A 23,743-nucleotide genomic window follows, 5' to 3' on the forward strand; every position below is an offset into this window, starting at 1 on the left:
TCATGTTTATTAAAAAGACATGTAATTTCCACAAAGCGCTATTCGTACCCCCATCTTGCAGATGGGTGAACTCAGGCTGGAAGAGGTTAGGTAACTTGCTCAAAGCTACACCACTGGGAAGTGGTGGCAGCTGGCTTCCAATCAGAAGAGTAAAAAAAAAAAAAAAAAAAAAAAATCGGGGGCTTCACATTGCACACACCCTCTCCCTTAGAACTGATCTGGGAGTCTGGGAGAGGTCCTGTCAAGGGTTGGATGTTGCAGGGCTGGGGTGCGGTGGGGGACCCAGTGGCAGGAGCATTCACTCCTACCCGGGAGAGTCTGTGAAGGACTCATTGAGGAGGTGACCCTCGAATTGGCTCACCAAAGGTGTGTTCATCAAGCAAAACAGGAACCAGCAGACAAGGGACCAGTACGCATGCCCCGGAGCGGACGGGTTGGTGCTGAGGAGGAGGAAGTGGGGGGCCGTTGGCCCAGAGCCAGCATTGGACCAGACCCTGGGACCCAGCCTTCGCACCTCCCTGCCTGAAGCCACCCCTTTTCCCGTGCATCACCGTTCTGCAGGGTCCGCAGTTAGGACACTGGTGCAGTTACAATACCACCCCGGCAGGGCTCCAACGGGTGGCTTTTACGCGCAGCGCGCGCACGCCCCCCCCCCGCCCCCCCGCCCCCCCAGCTCTGCCCTGGGAGAAGCCCCACCCTCTCTGGGACCGTACACAATCCTGGCCCCAGAGCTGTGCTGCACCGTCTCAACCGTCTTCTCTAGGTAGTGGAACCTTCGGACTCTGTAAGTAAAGCTCCCCACCCCGGCCCCACTTCTTCCTCCTGTCGAGCTGCTAAACGCCTTTCGTGGAGTGTTTGAGGTTGCTTTCCCTCTCCTTTTGCTGAATAACCTCCGGGACTTGAGCTCAGAGGACACCGAGCAGATGTCCATAAGCCGCGGGTCCCTGAAACTTCACGAAGAGCCCGGAAACGGGTGCTGGAGGCGGGAGCGGGGCCTGGCTCGAATTCCTGCTGCACGGCGCAGCTGCCTGCTCCCGGGAAGGCGCTGGCCCAGGAGCTGGCGGGACTGCAGAACTGGGGCACGTGTGGAAGGAGAAGCACGGGGGTTGGGGCTCCGTATGTGGGCACGGGGGTGCGCGGGGCGAGGGGGTGGCAGCCTGGGGCGAGAGTGCCTGCCGGGCACACATCCACACCCGGCTCCCCGGCCCGGTTGGGGGGAACGTTCCCGGAACTGCGGCCCCGCTGCGGACAGGCCCTTTCCTAGAGAATCTTGCGGCTGCCATTCGGGAAAAGAAACAAGAAGGAAGAGCAGGGCCGCTCTCCCTGGACCGCTCCAATGGCAGTGTCGAAGTGTCCCCCGCTAGTGTTGGGGGCAGAGTGAAACCCCCCCGCGGCTGCGGCATCACTGGTGGGGAGGGCGCGGTTCCCAGTGATGCCGGGCAATTCAGTGCCCCGGGAAGGAGCTTCTCCGGATTTGGTGTGGGTTTCCCCCTTGGGTGCCAAAGAAAACTCAAGCCTGAAAATGGGTTGGAGCAGCAGCGCCACTCGGTGGTGTTCGGTTGTTCCTGAGACTGTCTTAGAACCTGTTGTTCTGTCCCAGAGATTTTTCCACCAGTGTGCCACAAGAATTTTTAAAACATACAATACCTGACTATTTCGTTAGGTAAATAGTGACCTCTTTTCCCTTAGACTGTTAAATTAAAAAATGGCAATAAGCAACACAAAAGTAGCCATCCTGTGTGAATGAATCAAAATCACTGTTTGCCGTGTATAATATGCACTTACATTTTAAGCGCAGACTTTAAGGGGAAAAAATCGTTCATTTTAATTTTTTAATTCAATTATTTATTTATATTTAGAAACAAAGCCGATTATCGTATTCCAGGGTATGATTTTGCCTATGGATATCATTGCTTTCTAGAGTTACACTTTTTAAAAAGAGATTTTATTTTTAGATAGAAGGGAAGGGCCGGAGAGGGAAACTTCAATGGGTGGTTGACTCTCGCGCGCCCCCTACTGGGGACCTGGGCCTGCAACCCAGGCATGTGCCCTGACTGGGAATGGGACCAGAGACTTTGGTTTACAGGCCAACACTCAATCCACTGAGACCCACCAGCCCGTGCTCTAGAGTTACACTTTTAATGCATAAGCATAAATGAAAGAATTAAACACACTTATATAGATACAGACTTAGTACTACCCATGTATAATGTACATCCTTATCTTTCCCTCAAAAATTTGGGCAATAAAAATTGCATTATACATGGCAAAATGAATATACCTTTTTTTGGTCGAATCAGCAAAAATTATATTTTCTGGAATATGCCATATTTTCTGGTGTACCTCAGAAAGAAATTGAGTAATTAATTTACGTGTGCATGAGATAAAAAAAGGTTGAAAATCACTGCTCTATCCATTTGAAAGATGTGCATAGATTCCCAGTCGGTCCTTTGTGTTTGACACTGTGTTTCTTAGGCTTCACATGGTGTGCAATGAGAAGTGGAGTATTTGCATACCAGGTAGCTAGCTGTTCAGTACCCTAGCATTGGCTGGGAAGAATTTCTGTGTTGGATTACATTTTCCTGGCCTTGAAGATTTCCAAGGAAGCCTCAGTTTTCTCTTCTGTACACTGTATGCTGGCAATGATAATAATGCCTATCGTATAGGGAACTTTAGGAAGATACAATGAAATGATGCACATGAAGTGCTTAGCATAGCAACAAGAGCAGTGACTACTAAATAAATGTGACTGATGCTAAATGCTAAAAATGAGAAGTGAATGGTGGGTAGACCCGGCTGTCCGGCCTCAGTGCCATGGCTAAGGGAGTTGTACTAATCCAGTCACTTCGTGACATCTGACTACGTGTTTGCTATGTTCTAGCAGCGTCGGGATGGTTTGTGCTAAGAGCTGGACCTTGAAGAAGCACTTTGAAGGCCACCCTACAAACGGTGACTTTGAGATGAAGACAGTTGAACTCCCGCCCTTAAAAAATGGAGGTAAGGCATAATCGTATGATTTGAGTTAAAGGAAGTTGTATCAGTAGGCCTTTGCTGCATGACAAACTACCCCAAAACTTAGTGTCTTCAAACAACAATCATTTATTTGTAAACAATTCTGTGGCCTCCGTTCATGCCTCATTTCTCCTATGTGTGGCCTTATCAGCAGACTAGTTTGAGCTGTTTATTTTCACAGCGGCCACCTGAATCTAGAGCAGCAAGAATTGCCAAACTCCAATGTGCAAGTACTTTTCAAACCTCTACCTGGGTCGTGTTTGCTAGTAAACTTGTCCACGCACGTCACATAGCCAAGCCCAGGTCTAGGGAAGGGAAATGGACTTCTTGTTGGGAGGAATGGCAGAGAGGCCCACGCAGAGATGGGAGGTACTTGTGGCCATTTTGCAAGCAGACATGGAGACTTTTTCAAAGTTCTCTGTGTGAAACCTTGCGTTCATGTTGGAGGGTCCCTGTTCTTTCTTGGTAATTGAAACTCATGCCTGGGTGCGTTCGTCGTCATGACTTTGACCCGACCACGGGAGGGTTTCCTCTGCCCTGGTGAGTCTGATGAGGGCAGTGGGGTGGAGACACACAGTCTGTGTGTGGAGTTCAGACTCTCTCTGTGAGGTGACAGGAGATAAAAACCCTCCCCCTTCACCGGGGGGCCATCTGTCCACTTGGGGGAAGGGTCTGTTCAAGTCAGACCTAAAGAAATCTAAGGGGAGAAATGGCAACATACTTCAAAACATGTTTGGAATGAGCTTTGTAGAGCAGACTCCAAGGAGTGTCTGTAAAGGGTGTTTCCAAGTAGGTTAGCTTTGCAAAAAGGGCATGCAATCAAGTAGCATGGCAAAGTTGTCGATCCAGCTAAATTGGGATAGCCAGGACTCAACTGCAGAATCCCAGGGAATGTGTACAGAAGGTCCAGCAACATGCACATTCTTTCGTAGTAACTGGAACTGGTAATGAATCCCTCTGTGAGCCCTGTAACATGGTGGTTACAAACACGGCCCTGGGCAAGTCACTGAACCTAAGCTTAAATAACATGAAAACAATAATTGGTGAAAATATCATATGACATAGTCCATGAAAAGCATGGAGTGCTGAGTAAATATGACGATAATGGTGATGATGATGATGATGATCGACAACAACTGGCTGGGCCGGGCCAGATGTGCGAGTCCTTCTTGCCTCTTCGACAGAAGGCACAGAGGAGAGGGCAGCCCTGAGGCCGAAAGATTATCTGTTTATTTAGAATGTCAGACTACAGAAGGCGTCAGGCCTCCAGTTTCTAATTGCCTGTGGAATGCTTTCTTTTTGTAGAGGTCCTGCTGGAAGCTCTGTTCCTCACGGTGGATCCTTACATGAGGTATTGTTTCCCTCCTAAAAATTCTCATATTGTGCGTTAGACCCTCTTTTAAAGTCGTTCATCTTTGAAAATATCCAACAGATTCAGAACAGTCATTTCCCCCTGATTCTCCCAGTACAGCATCAGGGGTGGGATTTGTGGGTGCTCACCTTGTGCAAGGCCAAGGTTAGAGAAGCTTGGTGACGGATTACACCGGTCCCCTCATTTCACAATCAGCTATCTTAATGCCCACAATTTGCCTCTCATTGCTCACCAGAATTGCTTCCAGAAAAATTAGAAGGAAAAAGAAGCCCACCTCCAAGTTGTCCACTTCACTACTGGCAAGTAACTTGAGTAGAGGGAGATACTAAGACTAAAGTTAGATTTTCTTGCCTTCTATCTCCCTGTATTGTTTCAATTTGGGTAATCTGCAGCTGACTCAAACTATGTACTCAATAAATACTCCAGGAGGGGAGAGAATAAAAGCCTTCCTGGGCTACAGACTCCTCAGCAATTTTTTGCCTAGGTAATTTTGCCGTGTGTAATGCGCACCCACGTTTTAGTACTACCCATGTATAATGCACATCCTTATTTTTCCCTCAAAAATTTGGGCAAAAAAGTGTGTATTATACACAGCAAAATACAGTAATATAGTCGTCTTTCCTTTAAGTAACTTTTTAAAAAAATAACTGACTGATATTCAAAGCTTAGACAACACCTGAGTGCCTACAATTCAACTCACTTCTGACACTACCTACCTGGAGATAGCGTTCGATCCCACAGATTAAGGGCTCATTCCCACAAGAGGGCTCACCCCGCTGTAGGCACCAATTGCAAGTCCAGGTTATTACCTGTGCTTCTGACCGACCGCTATAGCGCTGAGGTTCTAAACCACAACCTCCTTGGATTCGATTAATTGGCTAGAGCAGCTCAGAAATCTGGAAACCAGTTTACTCAGACTCGCTGGTTTGTTATAAAGGAATGTAACTCAGGGACAGCCAGAGGAAAGAGATGCACAGAACATGGTATGGGGACAGGGATCAGAGCTTCGCTGCCCTTTCCAGGGGTTCTGCATTCCCCATGAATCCACATGCTCACCAACACAGACCTATTGGAACTTTGTCCTTATGGACGATTTTTTATGGAGGCCTCATTACAAAGACATGATTGATTAAATTATTGGCCATTAGTTAATGACTCAACCCTCAACTCCTCTCCCATTCGGGGAAAGGATGTAGATGGAAGAAAAGTTCTAACCCTCAGTCTTGATCTTCTGGTGGATGTTCTTTCCTAAAGTCACCTTGTTAACATAACAAAAGACCTTTAAGGCTCCCACCACTTAGCAAATTCCAAGAGTTTGGGGAGCTCTGTGCCAGAAAGGAGGACACAGACCAAACATATACTTTTATTATAAATCACAGTGTCACAGCTAGTGTTTGGGATAACATGTACCCAGTGATACTAGAGTTACCGTATGTTTTTAAAGTCATTGGTGGAAACTCACCCACAATGGAGCATTATGGTAAGTTTCTCATGCTCATTTCAGGGAAAAGTATCACCAGAATGCTCCTCTGGGGTCCCAGCACCGGACCACCTGTCACAGCTTTCCTCCCACAGTTCACGCAGCTGGACTGCCCTCACGTATCGGAGTTTCCTTTCTGCACATACTTCCCCAGTGGTTAAACATTTGGCTTGAAACTCAGGACAGCTTTTCCCAGATGCTCTTATTTATTAAGCATGGAATTTTTTTTTTCCAGATTGGCGGCCAAAAGATTGAAGGAGGGTGATACAATGATGGGGGAGCAAGTGGCCAGGTAGTTATTTCTGTTTGTCCCAGTGTCTGGAAAATATGTCTCCCCTTTACCTTCTGCTGGGCCCTGTCTCTGTCTATTGCTCCCACAATTCCTTCAGCATTTGTAGTCCACTCATTGTTTGAATGCCGAAGCAACTTGGGAATTCTGCCTTTTCCTGACCAATGGGAAGGGAAGAAGGGCTGTGAAATTGTCATCATTTCAATTTCATTTTGCTATCCTTACTTTTAATTACTAAAAAAAAAGTATCTGTCCAGTTCATAATTATTTTATAAAAAATCAAGTAAAACAAAAAATTTGTATGTTGGAAACTGGAAGTTCCCACATCATCTCAACCTTAGAGATGACTGTAGTTAATGTATTGTTATTTCAAACAATTTTTAGTATATACTAACATAATTTTTAAAAATGGGATTAAAAGCTCTTCAGCAAAATGTTTTTTCTCAATATGATATGGATATCCTTTGTTGATAGTATATAATTATACTACCTATTTTCTTTTTTTAAAAAAGATTTTATTTATTTATTTTTAGAGAGGGGAAGGGAGGAAGAAAGAGAGAGAAATATCAATGTGTGGTTGCCTCTCGAGCACCCCCTACTGGGGACCTGGTCCTCAGCCAAGGCATGTGCCCTTTCTGGGAATGGAACCAGCGACACTTTGGTTCGCAGGCCAGCACTTAATTCACTGAGCCACACGAGCCAGGGCTCTACCTATCTTCTAATGGCTGCCAATTATGCCACTGTTACCTGCCCCTTAACTACTCCACTACTGATAACTGTTTCCAATTTTCTTCTTACTACAAATAGTTCTGCAAGGAACATGGTGCACTTATCTGTGCGTATCTGTATATTCTTTGACCACTTGGATGAATATTCTTTTACATTAAATTTCCAGAAGTATAGATTCTAGGTCAAAGGAGATGCACATTTTGAATTTGAAGAGTTGGTGATAAATTGGTCTTTGAAGTGACTGTGCGGGTTTCTACTCCCAGCAATACCAGGTTGAACACGCTGTGTGCTACACACCTATATGCCCACTGCTCGCCATTGGTCTTGGCAATGTGAGAGGACTTTATGCTCGGTTTAATGTGCATTTCTTTCATTATTAGTGATGTTGACATTCTTTTTGTAAATTAATAATCAATTTCTTCTGTGAATCATCTGTTTATGTCCTTTGCCCTTTTCCTTTAGGTCTTTTCATTTTTTTATATTGATTTGTAAAAGTTTCTCATCTGTTAGGAATATTACTTTTGCAAATAGTTGGGTCTTTGTTTATCTTTATCTTTCTCCTGTGTCCAGTCATAGTTTAAACATTTTATGAGAGTAATCTTAATTATTAATATTTGTAATCATTAATAATTACGATTATTAATAACATTAGCAGTTGTTAATATTTGTAATTATGGCTTTTTGCTTTCATTGCATGATGCTAAAGGTATTCTCCCTTCCAAAATGGCTAAAATATTTGTGTTCTTCTAGTATTTTTATTTATATTTTCACATTTAAATCTTTGAGTCATTTTATTTTTATTATGGGATGAGGACTGAAGTGTTTACATGATGTTCAAATGACTAGTCAGTTATACCATTTATTGAAATCTCACTTGGACTTTTACTGGGACTTCAATGACTATAGATTCAGTTAGAGAACACTGCTATCTCTACAATATTTCTAAATATAAATTATAGCTCCCCATTTATCCATTTTTGTGTGATGGCCTATTTAATAGTTTTCTTCATATAGATCCTACACATTTCTTGCTAGTAAAGAAATGAACATATATTTGTGTTTGTTGAATTAGCAAAGGTTTTTTTTCATAATACTCAATAATAGAAATGTTGTGATACTCTCATACATTGAGTGTAGAAGCAAAAGGTGGCATAACCTTCCAGAAAGGAATATACAGCAACAGTTACAAATGTTTTAATACTCTTTGACCTAGTAATTTCATTTAGAGAAATACTGCCTAAGAAAATAATACGTTCTTTTTTATGAATATAAATTGAAGTCTGATTTACATGAGGAAAAATACTGGAAGTAGTATAAATGTCTAACAATGGAGAAATAATTAAATTCATTATAGTTTTTGAAGGATCTTACTAACATGAGAAAAAGTACAACTTATATAGACTAGTATAATGTTGAGAAAGAAAAATTAGGCTACAAAACATAAAATTACTTCAATTATGTAAATAAACATACACACATTTAAAAATAAATCATTAAGATTGCCACAAAATACAACAAAATATTACAAGTTATCTTTGTTTCATAGGATTAGAACTGATATTTTTATTTTATATGTTTTAAATTTTCTAAAATAAATGTATGTTATATATTAATAAATTTATGATCTGGGCGGGAGGAAATAGTAAAAAATGGTAAGAATGTGAGGCAATGGAAGAAAGGGAATCAGCAAATGAGACAAAAAAGGAGCAGCTTAGAGGGAGAGGTAAAAACCAATGGGGAAGAGGTTGGGTGACCCAGGGTGTTGGGTACAGTAGAAAGGTCAAATCAGATAACGAATGAAGAGTGTCCACTGGATTTGCTATCAGAGGGTAGTCATGACCTTAGTGGAGTAGTAGGGGTGTTACTTTGGAGGGAGGGAGGGAGAAAATGGGATTGTAAAATGGGGGAGTTGAGCATACTGACATACTAAGGGAAAGGAAGAGTGGAGAGGAAAATGTTAACGATTCAGGAGGAAAGAAGGGCTAAAAAATGGAGGGTGAGCCCTGAAGAATATAAGGAACTGGTTGGTGTCCAGGGCATGTTGAGACAGAGGATGGACACCTCTTTCTTATAGAAAGGAGAAGTGGGTTAGGACAGGGACAGACGCTGGACCAGTTGAGAGAGTTCCTCTCTGACGGTCCATATATTTTCTTCAGAACAAGGAGAGACCAATGGCTGAGAGTTGAGATGGGGAGATGTGGGTAGCGTATTCATTCGCAGACTGTCCACCTCAGTGCTCCCTGTGTATGCTAACCACACAGCATTCCGACTCTCTGCAGAGGCAAGAGGTTTCTCATGTCTTGCTGTGCTTTATCTTCCAGAGTTGTGGAAAGTAAAAACTCAGCCTTCCCAACAGGAACTATTGTTTCAGCTCCTTCGGGCTGGACAACATACTCCATTTCTGATGGAAAACAACTGGAGACACTGCCTGAGGAGTGGCCAGACACGTTACCTCTGTCTTTGAGGTTGGGGACGGTTGGCATGCCGGGGTGAGTTGGGTGGGTATATGTCATTTGTTTGAATGCCTGACACTCTGCATTAACAAAATGGTTTGTGCAAAACTTGGTCAGTATGAGGAGACAAGACATTCTGCCCTGGCTGGTGTAGCTCAGTGGATTGAGTGATGGCCTGTGAACCAAAGGATCACTGGTTCGATTCCTAGTCAGGGCACATGCCTGGGTTGCTGGCCAGGTCCCCAGATGGGGGCACATGAAAGGCAACCACACATTGATGTTTGTCTCTCTCTCTTTCTCCCTCCCTTCTCCTCTCTAAAAATAAATAAAACCTTAAAAAAAAAAAAGTCATTCTCAGTTCAGGGACTGGTTAGAGTAGACGATGGGACTAAGAAGGGAGGAGGAACGGGCTAGGCTAGAGTTAGCCTCAAGACTGAACGAAAGAGAGAGAAAATCAGATCAGACACATTCAGGTACAAGGAGGAAGAAGGAGTGAGAAGCAACATGGGGCATGATCCCGGTCCCTCTCAAGCAGCTGGCAAGCAGTCACTCAAGGGAACCACCTCCTCCTGTCCCTGGGAGGGTCTCAGCTTCACCCATCACTCATCTCTGCCTCCATTTCGTAAGTTAAAAAGGGAAAGAGTTCAATCTACCTTGACTTTTCTGTATCTGTATTCTTCCTCCCCTTCCCTATACACTTCTGAGTTTCCTGAGGGGCAAGTGGACCTGAACTTTAATTACCATATTTTGCCATGTATAATGCGCACCCACAGCTTAGCACTACCCATGTATAATGCGCACCCTTCGTGCTGCCCATGTATCATGCACATCCTTATTTTTCCCTCAAAAATTTGGGCAAAACAGTGCACATTATACACAGCAAAATATGGTAACTAAGATGAATCACAAGTATGGGTTGCTCAGTCTCTCATCTTGGCACAGATATAAAATACTCAAGTGTCTCTTGGCCTTAGGAAGTTCTCCCTACTCCTCAGGAAACTCCTAGTCAATTCACCCTGTATCTACTCCCCAGGTCCCAGGTGCACTTTGGACCTCGTATTTCCTTTTATGCCTTGGAAAAGCAAGGCCAATTGAATTTCTCTCTCTTGGAATCCCCAAAACTTTTCTAGCCTGGAATTCATTTATTTCCATTCTTTCACTACATTGTGTGATCTTTCCCCTCCCTCCCTTCCTTCCTTTTTCCCATCTGCCCTCCCTCTTTCTTTTTCATATTTTAAAGGACTTTTAAAAAATGAAGTGGAAATATATACCCTCACAGTCAGCCTCTAACAGAAACCGCTCCCATATATGCCAAGATAATATTGCACTCAGAGTGTGAACTGTGCAGAGCTGCCACAGCCAAGAGACAGCACTGTGAAACTAGAGGATGCTTCATACCATGTTACATTAAATTAGTGGGCACGACACAGAATTACAGCGCTTCCTGGTCGTTCCTGCCTTCCCTGTCCCCTCCACCTGTGAGAACTCTTCCTCCCACCTTTATCCCACACATCCTTCCCCCGAAATTGTGAGCCAGGTGTCGGGGCACAGGGGTGAAGGTAGGCATGAGGAGACCTAAGAAAAAGTCTCTTATGACTGAGTTGGGGAGAAAGTGATTTGAAAACATGAGGAGACCTTGACTCCTACAACAGAGGATAATTTATTCCTTTGCGTATATTTCTTATTTACCTGTTCCAAGCCCCTAAGGAGTGCGTTTCTACTGCAATCAACCCTCTCCCAGACGTTCTCGGTGAGGGAAAGGGAGGAGCGATGCCATGCCTGTCCGTAGCCTCCTGCAGAGACACAACCACCCATTCTTTGAGAATTCCTGCCATTATGAGCTACTTATCAATGGGATAGGTCAGCCCTTCAAGAATATTGGCACTTCTGCCGTGGACTATAAAAGAAGTTCAACTTTGAAACCTAGGGGTGTCTTTCAGTTATTCAAGCTCTGCGGATTTAACATTCCCCCCCAAAGTATTGCATTATTGCCTTTAGTAGGAACTTTCTCTTTTCTCAGTTGAGTTGGAAGAATGCATGTGTTTTGCTGTCCAGCCTGTTGATTCTGTCCTGCTTAGTGTAAAGTGTGTCTTGAATTTCCCTCCAGAATGTCTTTACTGTTGGCTTCTCTGTGTAATCTTCATTTTATTTTTAAGAGCTGGCGATATTTGGAAAAGGCCTTGGGAATCTTAGATTAAGAGATTGAATAGAAAGCTGACCTTGGAGCCCTGACTGGTGTGGCTTAGTTGGTTGGGCGTCATCCCAAAAAGCAAAGGGTCACCAATTCAATTCCCGGTCAGGACACATACCTGGGTTGGGGGTTTGGTCCCTGGAGTATGAGAGGCAACCGATTGATGTTTCTCCTCCTCTCTCCTTCCCGCCCCCTTGCTCTAAAAAGAAAGTTGACTGTGGAAGTGCCTACAGGGTAGATTGGGAGAAGGGGGATTCTGGTTGTCATGGGTGGAATGACATGGAAAGAAAGGTGCCCTCTGCTTCTCTTTGGGGTTAGGCCCGCCTGCCCAGCACGTTCTGGTGTCCGCATTCATTGAAGCGGTGGTTCTCAGTTGCTAGCATTCATAAGAATCACCTGGGGTCTTATTAAAATTCAGATTTCCACATCCCAGAATTTCCAAATCAGTGGGTCTGGGGCGGGGCCTGGGAATCTGAATTTCTAACAAACACTCCAGGCGACTCTGAGGCAGATGGTGCTCCATTCATCTTTTGATGAATGGGTTAAGGGATTGTTAGATATTTGGGTCCTTGGAAAAAGTGATCCCTGTACCTTCCACTGCTTTTCCTTCCAGTGCCTGGCTCTCATGGACCCTCAGATTTAGTCAGAGGCTAAGGAAGCTGAAGTTACACCAATGTGTAGGGTGTGTTTACATAGAAATAACATTGAATGAATTTGTCTGAAATTTTGAAAGTGGCTTAATGGTCACCGTAATGGGTATGGATTTCATTAGCTCAGGCTCAGGGTTGCAAACTAAGACCTAAAGTCTTTCTGTTGCACTGTGTCTGTATTTCAAGCCCTCATTTTGGCTGGTGTAGTAAAATAGAAACTCAGTGACTTCCTACATCATTTCAGGTTTCAAGCTCAGAATTTCCTTTCTCTTTTCCCTAGGGTTGACGCAAGCTCTGAGGGTTAATGCAAGCTCAGTGTCAGTAGAAGGGGGACAACAACTTCTTGAACTTGATCTGTCTTAGTTTAAATTTGGTCTCCCATGGAAAGTGTAACTTTTCCCATTGTGTCTTAAGCCACGCCTTCTTCCAATCTGCCAACCCAGTGCCACACGGTGGTCTGTTCACCCGCTCCCCTTCAGTGCTGTCTGAGCTGCAGCTTTGCAGACCTGGGGGTGCTTTCCCCGTGAGCTAACTTCAACCTCCCATCGTGGCGAGAGGAGGGACTTTCAGGAGTTTTACCGTACTGCCCTGGAGCCATGGGACACGCAAGGTGTTTCTCCCCGATACTCTGTGGCGACACACCAGGATGACACAGGTTCTCCCCATGAAGCCTGCCATCTCCCTAGGGCTTACGTGGGAATGAGGCACGAGCTCTCTGTTCTTGGACGCCTGAAGTTCAAGGGGGACCTGTCTTCTTTCACCCCTGAGACTTGACCTGGTGATAGACAGGATGCAGCCCTGGTCCAGCCACTTCTCCGTTCCCACCGTAGTCCCGTCATCTTTATTTCTGTTTGGGGGAGGCAAGAGGGAAGGAGGAGGTGGACTATTAGTGACTGGGAATATTTATTTCCTCTTGTTTTCTTTTACCTGGATCTGTGGCAGTGGGCTGCTGAGAAGGTCTTTGGGGTGTATCTGAATGAGTTATAGGGCAAAGCAACATATCCGTCCACATATCCTTAATTTTCTTTCCTCAGCCTGACAGCCTACTTCGGCCTGCTGGACATCTGCGGAGCGAAGGGTGGAGACACAGTTCTGGTGAATGCAGCCGCAGGGGCCGTGGGCTCTGTAGTGGGCCAGATAGCTAAGCTCAAGGTAAGTGCCCTCTCCCAGGAGCAAACATTTTACTCCGCAGCCACCGTGAGTGCTGGGAATGCAACAGCAGACACAGCAGACTCCCCTGGTCTCAGAGTTCAGTCTCGTGGCTCTTGTTCAGAAATTGAAGATTGAGAATGATTGAGAAATGGGGGGAGTGAGGACAATGGTGTAGCCAAGAAGACTTGAGCTTTATTTTCAGCATTGCAGCTATCATCATAAATGGCCTCTGTCTAGAATAGTGAGTTTGTAAGCGGTAACTACTTTCATAGTTTTTACCAAACATTTCTTGTTATAGCCTTATCTCCTTTCTTTATGATTTCCCCCAACAACAGAGGAAGGGGCTTGAGATCAGCCAACCGAGCCATCACTCACATGGCCTCACTGCAAAGGCTACCACAGTCAGCCCGGAGCGGGGGCGCCATGGCTTGGGGACTCACCCCTGGGAGGCACCAAGGGCGTGGAAACACTGGCTTTGATTTGGCCAGGTGTCGGTATTCAAGAGATCTGGTGTGAGGGTCGGGGTACAGGAAGCAGGCAGCCCAAACACAGTCAGGATGTGACCCCCAGTGGGAGTGTTCCAAGGTGATCTGGCTTAGCTGGTCCTTTGCTAGAGGCTGGGAGGCAGAATTCAGAACCTAGCTCCTAGGGAAAGAGTTAGGTGGAATACCGATGAATACAGGGCTACAGCCAGTAGCCAAGGATTCAGGCTGGTCTCCAGTGCTAATGGGAGCTTGGAATACAAATAAGAGATGAGGCTACCATGGAGGTTGCAGGAAGAATTTATTTACAAGTAAGTAAATAAATAGGAAGAGATGTTGCATATATCAAATGGCATTTCAGCAGTTACCAGGTAAACTTTGCAGATAATGACGTGTGGACCCTTAAAGGAGAGACCTGGTCAGTTCTGCATTTTAGAGATGTCACTTCAGCCTTGGTTCGCAGTTCACAGGGACGAAGTGTTAGAGACAAGGAGTCCGATTAGGAGACTCTTAACAATAATTCAGACGAAAATTGTGATGCCCTGACAGAAGAGATTGGAGGTCAGGACAAGCTTTAAGGATGTTTGGTAAGAAACAAACAAACAAAAAGTAACACCTGGTGATTGGATGTGGCTGGAAAGGGAACAAAACACACCTCCTGTGGTCCGCATGCCTCAGGTTCGGATAGCGGAGTGGTACGGATCACTACAATAGAGACTAGAAGAGGAGCGACAAGTAGACAAAGAAGGAAAGAAGACATTCTGTTTTAGACACACTGATTATGGGGTCCCTCCAGGCTCTCTGTGGGAAGGGGGTTGGAAATACTGATTTGGAAGTTGCTCAGAAGAGAGACACAGGCTGGAGTTAAGAGATGAGGGAATCTTCTCTGTGAAGGAGGCACTGAGGTCAGAGAAAATGAGATTGTCCTGTGAGTGTATAGGGCTAGAAGGCAAAAGCACAGAGGATGCAGCTTTTGTAAAAGAGTTTTTTTGCTTGAATCATGGAGGAATGGAGACAGTACATAGCAACCGCTGTTTGTATGGCTACATGTGTGACCCCAAAGGTCTTTCCCCAACTGAAAGTGCACAGCGGCTCATGTTCTGGTCTTCCTGATACATTCAGAATATAAGAGAGCTTTCTGAAGAGCTACTTTCATGTGCCAACATAATCTCCAGTCTCATTCTGAAGGTGCTTTTCAAAATGTTCTCCAGTTCCTCTGAGATTAAGCAGCATCAAGTCCAATGCTTTGGGCCAAATCAGACAATACAAGGGCCGTTACCAGGAGGGCTGTCTGTGAAATGAGAGTCCCAGATCTGAGCCATAATAATAGTCTAACGGACGATGACTCCAAGAGATAGCATGCGAGTCAGCGCAGGGAAGAGAAGCCCCAAAATAAAGAAACAAGAGGCAAATGAATGTGTTGTCAAGACAGCAGGTTGAAATTAACTGCAAACCACGCAAACATAGAAAGGATGTGCTGGGCAGTCGGAGGCGAGCTGAAGTTATTCTTGGGGTGTAGGCCGGTTCAGGGACTAATTGCACTTTTGGGGCCTTTTGGCCCATTGTGGTATCCTCATGTGTGGCTCAGCACCTTGGAGGGAGTTCTAGGGGAACCGGGCCATATTAGGCCCGGAGGGTGGGGCTGGTCTATGCTTGTGACTTATAAATCGTTTCCATTTTTTCCCCACTCAGGGCTGCAAAGTTGTCGGAGCGGCAGGCTCTGATGATAAGGTTGCCTACCTTAAAAAGCTTGGATTTGACGTTGCCTTTAACTACAAGACAGTAGAATCTCTGGAAGAAACTTTGAAAAAAGCTTCTCCTGATGGCTATAACTGTTATTTTGATAATGTAAGTACAAATTAGATTTAAAGTATGATTTACTAACAAAGTAACTATGCACGGGAATATACTTCTGGAGTTTCCATCTAAAATCTATAAAGAGCCCTGGCTGGTGTGGCTCAGTGGATTGAGTGTGGGCTGTGAACCAAAGGGTCGCTGGTTCGATTCCCAGTCAGGGCGCATGCCTGGGTTGCAGGCCAGGCCCCCAGTGGGGGCTACGTGGAGGGCAACCACACATTGATGTTTCTCTCCCTCTTTTTCTCCCTCCCTTCCCCTCTCTCTAAAAATAAATAAATAAAGCCTTTAAAAAATCTATAAAGGAAGCCCTTAAAAAAGCTTTATTGTGATATGTCACCATTTAAAATATAGAACTCAATAGTTTTTAGTGTAGTCACAGAATTGTACAATTGTCACCACAATCAATGTTAGAGCATTTTTGTCATACTAAAAAGAAATGCTGTACTTACTAGCATTCACTACCCACTTCCCCCCCAGAGTGGTCTTTCGTGACTGGCTTCTTACACTGAGCATGTTTTTGAGGTTTATCCATGTGGTAGCATGTGTCAGTGATTCATTCCTTATTATGTGGCCACATAATATTCCATTGTATTGCTATATCACGTCTTGTTTATCCACTCATCAGTTGATGGGCATTTGAGTTATTTACAACTTTGGCTATTATATAATGCTGCTGTGAACATTCTTGTACAAGTTTTTGTTTTCATTCCTCTTGGGTACACACCCACGAGTGGAATTGTCAGGTCATAAGGTAACTTCATGGTTAACGTTTTGAGGTACTGCCAAACTATTTGGCAAAACGGCTGCACTATTTTACATTCTCATTAGCAACATACGAGGGGTCCAGTATCCCTACATCCTCACCAACACTTGCGATCTATCGTTGTTGTTATGGCTGTCCTAATTGGTTTGATGTGATAATTTCATTGTGATTTGTTTTGCATTTCTGTAGTGGCCAATGATATTGAGCATCTCTTAATGTGCTTATTGGCCATTTATATATCTTCTTCGGAGAAATATCTGTTCAAGTCCTTTGCCCATTTTTTGATTGGGTTATTCATTGAGTTGTAAGGCTTCTTTAAGCATTCTGGATACAAGTTCCTTATCAGATACAATCAGTTCTTGGTTTTCCTGGTAGGTATGTTCTGTAAAGTCACTGAACCATCCATTCATTGCTCCTAGAAAAAGTATGTAGGTATATGTACACATCTTACAGAGATTACCATCTTAAATCCCAAAACAATTTTCCCTGTGGCTTCCATTTTCTTTATTTTACAAAAGAGAATATGAGGTTCAGTGAAATGTTCAGTAACTTGCCTGAGGCTGCCCTACGAACTAACCCTTCTAAAGTTGGGGTTCATATTCCATCCAAATGGCTCCAGAGCCGGAACTTCTTGAACTAAGGCACTGCCCCCTACTGTCTTCACCCTCTGGTGAATCTCCCTAAGAGAGCTGAAAACAGAAGGCAGAGCCATGGCCTTGGTTGACCTTGGCTGGGAACTCTGCATCTCTACCTGCCCTGCATATGTCTTCAACCAACCTGGGAAAGCTCTGTGAGTATTGATTTGCGGGTTATACGTACATTTTAGCAAGCAGTCCAGTTCACAAATATGGAATCCAGTAATAATGAGGAGTCACTGCATATGTTTTGCAAATATTTTCTCCTGTTCTTTTTGTAAGTTGCCTTTCATTCTCTTGACGGTGTCCTTTAAAGCGCTAACGTTTTCAGTTTTGGTGGCCCAATTTAATTTTTCTTTTGCCACTTGGGCTTTTGCTGCTAAGGCAAGTAATGTGAAATGATGATTGTAAATGAATAATTTTTTAATCTTCTAGTGTTTAGATTATTTAAGGGTGTTTTTATTTTTGTCCTATTTAGGTAGGTGGAGAATTTTCAAACGTTGTTATCCCCCAGATGAAGAAGTTCGGAAGAATTGCTCTATGCGGGGCCATCTCTACATATAACCTCACTCGTCCACTTCCCCCAGGTAATGGGCTCCTGCACGTGGGCACAGGCGTAGGAAGACTGGACAAGGAGAAGATTCACAGATATGGCATGAGAGTATTAAAAAGATTTTAGTGACTATCAAAATGTTTAAAAGACTTCTGACATTCTTGATGAAACAGTATTTATCAGCTTATGCTTTTATGGAAAGAAATAACAGGATCTGAAAATATGGAACAAACACATACTAAAAGTTTTAGTTTTTATCTACCTCCTGAAAACTTGTGAAAAGACAGCCATGATTTGATTTAGAAACTGCCCGCCTTGGCCTGGCTGGTAAAATATGAGGGTCTTTCAGGACATTCGGGATATTGCTGGAGGTGCGAGTATGAGCAGAAGGTGACTTGATGGGGGCGACGGGGAAAGCAGGCTGCCCTTTCCTGCAGGCAGTGGTGGGCAGTGCTTCCCCGGGACACCCTGGCCTCCCAAGCTGACAGTTTCCACTCAAAGGGAAAGGAGCGTGCATTTCCCTTTGAGTGGAAACTCACCACCCCCACCCTTCTTTGATTGTCCTTGTTTTGCCTCTCCTGAGCCCCTCCATGCCCTCCACCCCCCACTTCTTCACTTCCTTATGCTGAGTCCGCCCCCTCCCACCTCCATTCCTGTAACAGTCTAAAAGCAGCGTCAGCTGGAAAACTGAGCTCCTTAGCTCCCTGTCTCTGCGACATGCTGTCTAGGCCTCCTGTTTCACAGAATGGGGCACTGAATGGCTGAGCAGACCAGAAACTTCAAATCCTATTAGCAACAGACTCAAAACAAAGACAAATCTTCTGAACAACTCACACCGAGTCCTTTTCTGCTACAATATTCTGTGCTGTTGGCGAGATAACAGATTCACTGTGGTCCATAGAAGGGGCAAAGAACAGAAAAGAATCTTCCAGATTGTTTTCAGGATCTAGGCGACCATAAATAGACTGGTTTTTCATTCTGGGATGGGCTTGACTCATGGGAATGAAACCTTATGGCCCTGCTAGTTAATTACACATAATTTGCACCCTCACTCCAGAGTGAAAGGGGTGGAGGAAGGAGGGACAACCTGTAGATTCCCTCCTGAGCTGTGAAAAATCAAAGACACAACCTTCCCCAAGAAGGAAACTCCGGGTTCACTTGGCAATCTTACTGTTTGGGACCTTTTACCCTGAGATTTTTCTAACTGATGCTAAGCTAGAATCATGAGAAATCTTCTGCCCCTCAGTTGAGCAAAGCTCCAGGATACATTTTCCTGACCACAGTTCAGTGAGGTGTAGCCAAATATTTTGGAGACAGTAACTTGATTTAGTTTTTTTAGCAATTAGTCTTTGGAAGGTCAGCTGCTCAGATAGGTCTTCGAGATGTCAGCTGGCCTCGTCCATTCCATTTTAAACAGAGAGGATGCCGCCCTGCTTCTGATCTCCAGAAAGCCTAACGTATTTCACTGCTGGGGTAGCTCAGAGGCGAGTAATTACGCCTCCCAACTTCAGTGCCACATATTTTTTCGGTTCCCAATAAAGAAACCCACATTCTCATCTGAGTGGACAAGCCCAGAAACAGCATTTCATCTTCTCCCAAGATGAGGAAACGAGGGTTCCAACCCGTTACTCGAAAAAGAAATGTGGTGGGGGTGGGCCTTCTGAAGCTACACTCTTTCTGCAAGACCCATCTAGAGTGTGGGTGTGTCACCCTCCCGTGCCACTCTGTGTCTCGCTCACTTTTCATCAATTTCTTTTAGCCCAGGCTGAAGCCTCAATTTTCTGACTGCTCATGTTACTTTCTTCAAAGCAGTGAGTAGGGACTTTGGGCTAGGGCCACGGCAGTTATCAAAGATGCTGAAAATAGATTCTGCCACTCATCTTGTCCCTTCCGGTCCTGACTGAACCTGACTTCCTGGCACTTGCTCAGGTGTCATCCCCTCCGTCTCTGGTCACTTGAGAGCCTTGAGAAAAGAAACCGGACCACCTTACCACCTTTTCTTTCTCACACAGCATTGGGAATGTGAGGGTCTTCATTTCTGGCCAGTGTAGAAATGTTTTCATGTTATCCTCAGGCCCTCTTGCTGTTCCCTAGACCTGTTAGGGAAGGGTGGTGGGCCTTGCCTCTGGCATGTCCAGGATGACCATTCCCTGGCCGTCTGACCTGTGCAAGGACTCCAGTTGTTTCCTGTGGCTGCTGTAACAAGTCACCGCAGACTTGATGGCTTAAAACAGCACAAATGTATTGTCTTACAGTTCTGGAGGTCAGAAGTCTCAGAGGAGTCAGCACTCTGTGTTCCCTCTGAAGGCTCCAGAACAGTCTGTTTTCTCGCCTGTTCTAGCTCTAGAGGCCTAGAAAGAGTCTGCATTTCTTGGCTCCTGGCCCCTTCCTCCATCTGCAAAGCCAGCAGCATAAGATCATCACGTCTCTCTTTCTTTCTCTCTCTCTGACCTCTGCTTCCATCATGACATGTTTGTTTCCTGACTCTGACTTTGCTGCACCCCTCTCTCCCTTCCAAGGACCCTTGTGATGATATTGGGCCCACGTATATGCTACAGGATAATCTCCCCACCTCAAGTCCTTAAGTGTATCTGCAAAGTCCCTTTTGCCATGTAAGGTACCATCGTCACAGGTTCTGGGCATTAGGACATGGACATCTTAGAGGCCATCATTCTGCCTACCACTGAGGGCATGTTGATGTGTGGGCAGCCCCGTGGGTCAAAAAAGAATGCAGGAAATGACGTGACTCGTCTGCTTGTTTTCACCACGGCCACCTCCCTGGGCCCTATTGCCAAACGTGTCCTCCTCTTCACAGGCCCGCCCCCAGAGTTTATTATCTATCAGCAGCTCCGCATGGAAGGGTTCATCGTCACCCGCTGGCAGGGAGAGGTCCGCCAGAAGGCTCTGAAAGACCTGCTGAAGTGGGTCACCGAGGTAAGGGCCTCCAGAGCCAGATTTCAAATTTCCACTGCAAATACAGCCCACGGCTCCCTGTTTTATAGCAAGATACCTGGAAGTGTTGTCTACACTCCCTCTTTCCATTCTCTCTGAAGTCCATACATCAGGCTTCTGCACAGATCGCTGGGCCTCTTTTCTTCTCTGTCCACACTCTACCCACCCCTTAGTTAGCCCATCCAGCCTGATGGCTTTAAGTGCTGGTAGGCCGACAGCCCCTAAATGTCTCTCCTGCCTACACGTTCCCCCAAGCTCAACTGCTCAACAGCTCTGCGTGGAGCTGTGGTACACATCTTCGACTCACCGTATCGGACATGAAGTGTGTTTTGATATTTCCTGCCAAACCTGCTCCATAGATGGACGTCGCCATCTCAGTTAGGGCGGTTCTACCCTTCCAGTTCCTCCACATGGAAACCTTAAAGTCACCTTTGATTGCTTCCTTTCCCTGATCCCCATCTCTAATCTGTTGGGAAATTCTGGTGGCTCAACCTTCTAATTACATACAGAATCTGACCACTCCTCCCGCTCCATTGCTACCACCCTGGTCCAGGCCGCCACTTGTCTAGGATGTTGTGTAGCCTCCATCAGTCCCCACCTTTGTGCCCTTACAGACATTTGCCAGCCCAGCAGCCAGAGTCGTCTTTGAAAGCATAAACCCAACCACGTCATTCTTACACTCAAAACCCTGCAAAACTTCCTATTTCACTTAGAACACAACTTACAAGGCTGCCTGCGACCTATCCCCCATTACCTCTCTCATTTCCTTCCTTAGAATTTACTCACTCTGCTCACTCGCCCAGTCCCTCCCCTTACCTCTCCACCCCTTGTCACTGCCTAATTCTCTCACCTCCTTCCTGTCTTTGCCGAAACCTGCCTTCTGAATGAAGCAACTTTTACAATGACCCTATTTTAAACTCTTGAGCCTCCTTATCTTTTATCCATAGCAACTAGCATCTTTTCATATTATGTATACTACAACTCACTTCTTTATTCATTTATTGTCCACCTCCCTTCCATGAGAATGTAACCTCTATGCGTTCATGCATTTTTGTTTTTTGATGTGTCCTCAGCACCTAGAATAGTGTCAGAACCAATGTAGGCATTAGATGAATCTTGTCGAATAGATGAGGGCAAATATTTGGCTCTTCTACGTCCTGTGTTAGAGCTTCTTAAGGCCATGTCTGAGATCCAGAGGAAGAAGCCAGTCCCTTTGCCCTGTGCTGTGATCATTTTCCCCCTGAGACCATGTGAAGTTTTTTTTTAGTCAATAGAAATCTAAATAACCAAGGAGCATTATTTTAGTTTTTATAGGGGGAAGGTGGTATCACACTTCCTAATTGCTGGCTTTATGATCGCTTCTCAATTCAAAGAAATAGATTGCTCCTCTGGCGACCACAGGAGGCTGGCATTTTTCCCAGTCTAGCACACGGAGTCCTGGGCTGGGCTCTTTCCAGGAAGCTGGGAAGAGTTGAATTATTTTTAAGTTCCCAGTGTGTAGCCTCTGCGTCACTGTTGGTGAAACCTTATCTAGCGCTTCCATGGCCACAGCTGACAACAAGATATCACCAAGCTGGTGTCCCTAATGTGTCCCTCTAACAAAGTGAGACTAATTATAGTTTGTTTTAAGTAAGTAGTGAATTGGCCTAATTTCTCATCCACTTATTTCTTTTCTCACCTCTCACCTTCTTCAAATACACCTTTTATTTTAGAATAGTTCTAGATTTACAGAAAAGTCACAAAGTACAGAGAGTTCCCATGCAGCCCATATCCTATACCCCAAGGTCCCATATTATTAACATTTAATATCGGTATTCATCCTCTAGTCTTAACCCTCAAACTGGATTACAGCTTTTGACCCTTTCCAGGTTCTTTGCCTCTTCAAGAGAAGGAATGAACTCGGACTATCTAGTCAAGGCTTCAGATACCAGCTTCCCTACTGACTAGTTGAGGGACCGCAAGCAAATGGTTCCTCTGTAAGTCCATGAAGGGTGCTAAACCATCACTGGAATGCATTAGCTGAAAAAATGGCATTGGTAACTCAGGTCTCCATGTAAGATCCCTTTGGAGAGACTTGCAAATGTGAATTAGTTCCACTCAGGAGACTGTGCCTTGGAGGAGAAAGAGAATGAAGAACCTTCCTCACTGCATGAACCCTTCCCTCCCAAACTCCTAAATGAATGTTAAACACACATTAAAAGAACCATAGGTTGAAGGAAGGACAGATTAGGAAGGTGCCATGGTATTTACATTTCCTGAACAAGGCTCTGCCTCCGCAGGCAGGGGTCAGATAGGGGCAATGAAGCTTCGTCCCGGGAAGGATGAATGCAGATGGCCCCCTCCAGGATCACTCCTTTCTCTCTTGAGATCACGACATTATTACATTTTCCATGTAATTTACTTAGGAATTACTTAGTCACTTCCTTGTGACATTTCTCCCATGGTTACGCTGTGATCTGACGCCTGTTGTTAAATCCTTACGTGTACTTTGTCATCTGTTACATCGCTGTGTGTGTGGATCACGCCCCCAAATGACTAGGGTCACCGGGTCTCCAGACTTCCCGTGATCTACCTGATACACTCGTTGCTGCAATGAGAAAAGTATGTCGTTCAGAATAGGACATTAATATTATGTCTGTTGTTGTTTTGGTACAGGGCAAGATCCAGTACAATGAATACATCACTGAAGGGTTTGAGAACATGCCAGCCGCATTTATGGGAATGCTGAAAGGGGATAACTTGGGGAAAGCAGTAGTGAAAGCATGAAAAAAATGACGCATAGAATTTAGAAATCATTTGGATAACTTAATTTCTTTTGAACCATTTAGTAAAAATGTATACTGCCTTCATTTTATAAGAATGGTTGTAATGAGTTTGAGCCACCTAATAAAGTACATTTCTGTAGTATGTAATTAGCAGTAGAGAATGAATATTTCCTTGTGAACAGCAGTCAGTCACCCCACTGCCTACGACAGCTCCTTCTGGGATAGGGTAGAAAAGCGTGGCTTTGGAGTGCAAAAGTGTATGGCCTCTGTGACCTTGAACTTCTGATTTTTTTTTTTCATTTGTAAAGTAAGAAAAGTACCATCTGCTTCACACACATATACATTTATTTAAAACACCAGCATAATGCCTGGCATATGCATATATTACCGTATTTTTCGGACTATAAG

At 44.8% G+C, this 23,743-nt stretch overlaps 1 protein-coding gene across 1 annotated transcript; it reads left to right on the forward strand.

Annotated features, from left to right (window-relative positions):
• Nucleotides 1-2,887: 2,887 nt before the first annotated feature.
• PTGR1 (prostaglandin reductase 1) lies at nucleotides 2,888-23,482 on the forward strand. The gene is made up of 9 exons (XM_024560128.3): nucleotides 2,888-2,997; nucleotides 4,318-4,363; nucleotides 6,100-6,156; nucleotides 9,204-9,371; nucleotides 13,211-13,328; nucleotides 15,503-15,658; nucleotides 17,544-17,652; nucleotides 20,434-20,552; nucleotides 23,226-23,482. The coding sequence occupies exons 1-9, from the start codon at nucleotides 2,892-2,894 to the stop codon at nucleotides 23,334-23,336; spliced, it is 990 nt and encodes a 329-aa protein (XP_024415896.2). The 5' UTR covers nucleotides 2,888-2,891; the 3' UTR covers nucleotides 23,337-23,482.
• The last annotated feature ends 261 nt before the right edge of the window (nucleotides 23,483-23,743 follow it).

The sequence above is a fragment of the Desmodus rotundus genome, chromosome 1, assembly GCF_022682495.2.
Source record: "Desmodus rotundus isolate HL8 chromosome 1, HLdesRot8A.1, whole genome shotgun sequence".
Classification (NCBI taxonomy): Eukaryota; Metazoa; Chordata; class Mammalia; order Chiroptera; family Phyllostomidae; genus Desmodus; species Desmodus rotundus.

What these genes read in the sequence shown, in the direction of transcription:
- PTGR1 (XM_024560128.3), top strand. Translation starts at nt 2,892, where the DNA reads ATGGTTTGTGCTAAGAGCTGGACCTTGAAGAAGCACTTTGAAGGCCAC. An exon ending in ACGGTGGATCCTTACATGAG is followed by an intron (nt 4,364 to 6,099) that starts GTATTGTTTCCC and finishes TTTTTTTTCCAG; the next exon opens with ATTGGCGGCCAAAAGATTGA. An exon ending in GCCAGATAGCTAAGCTCAAG is followed by an intron (nt 13,329 to 15,502) that starts GTAAGTGCCCTC and finishes TTCCCCACTCAG; the next exon opens with GGCTGCAAAGTTGTCGGAGC.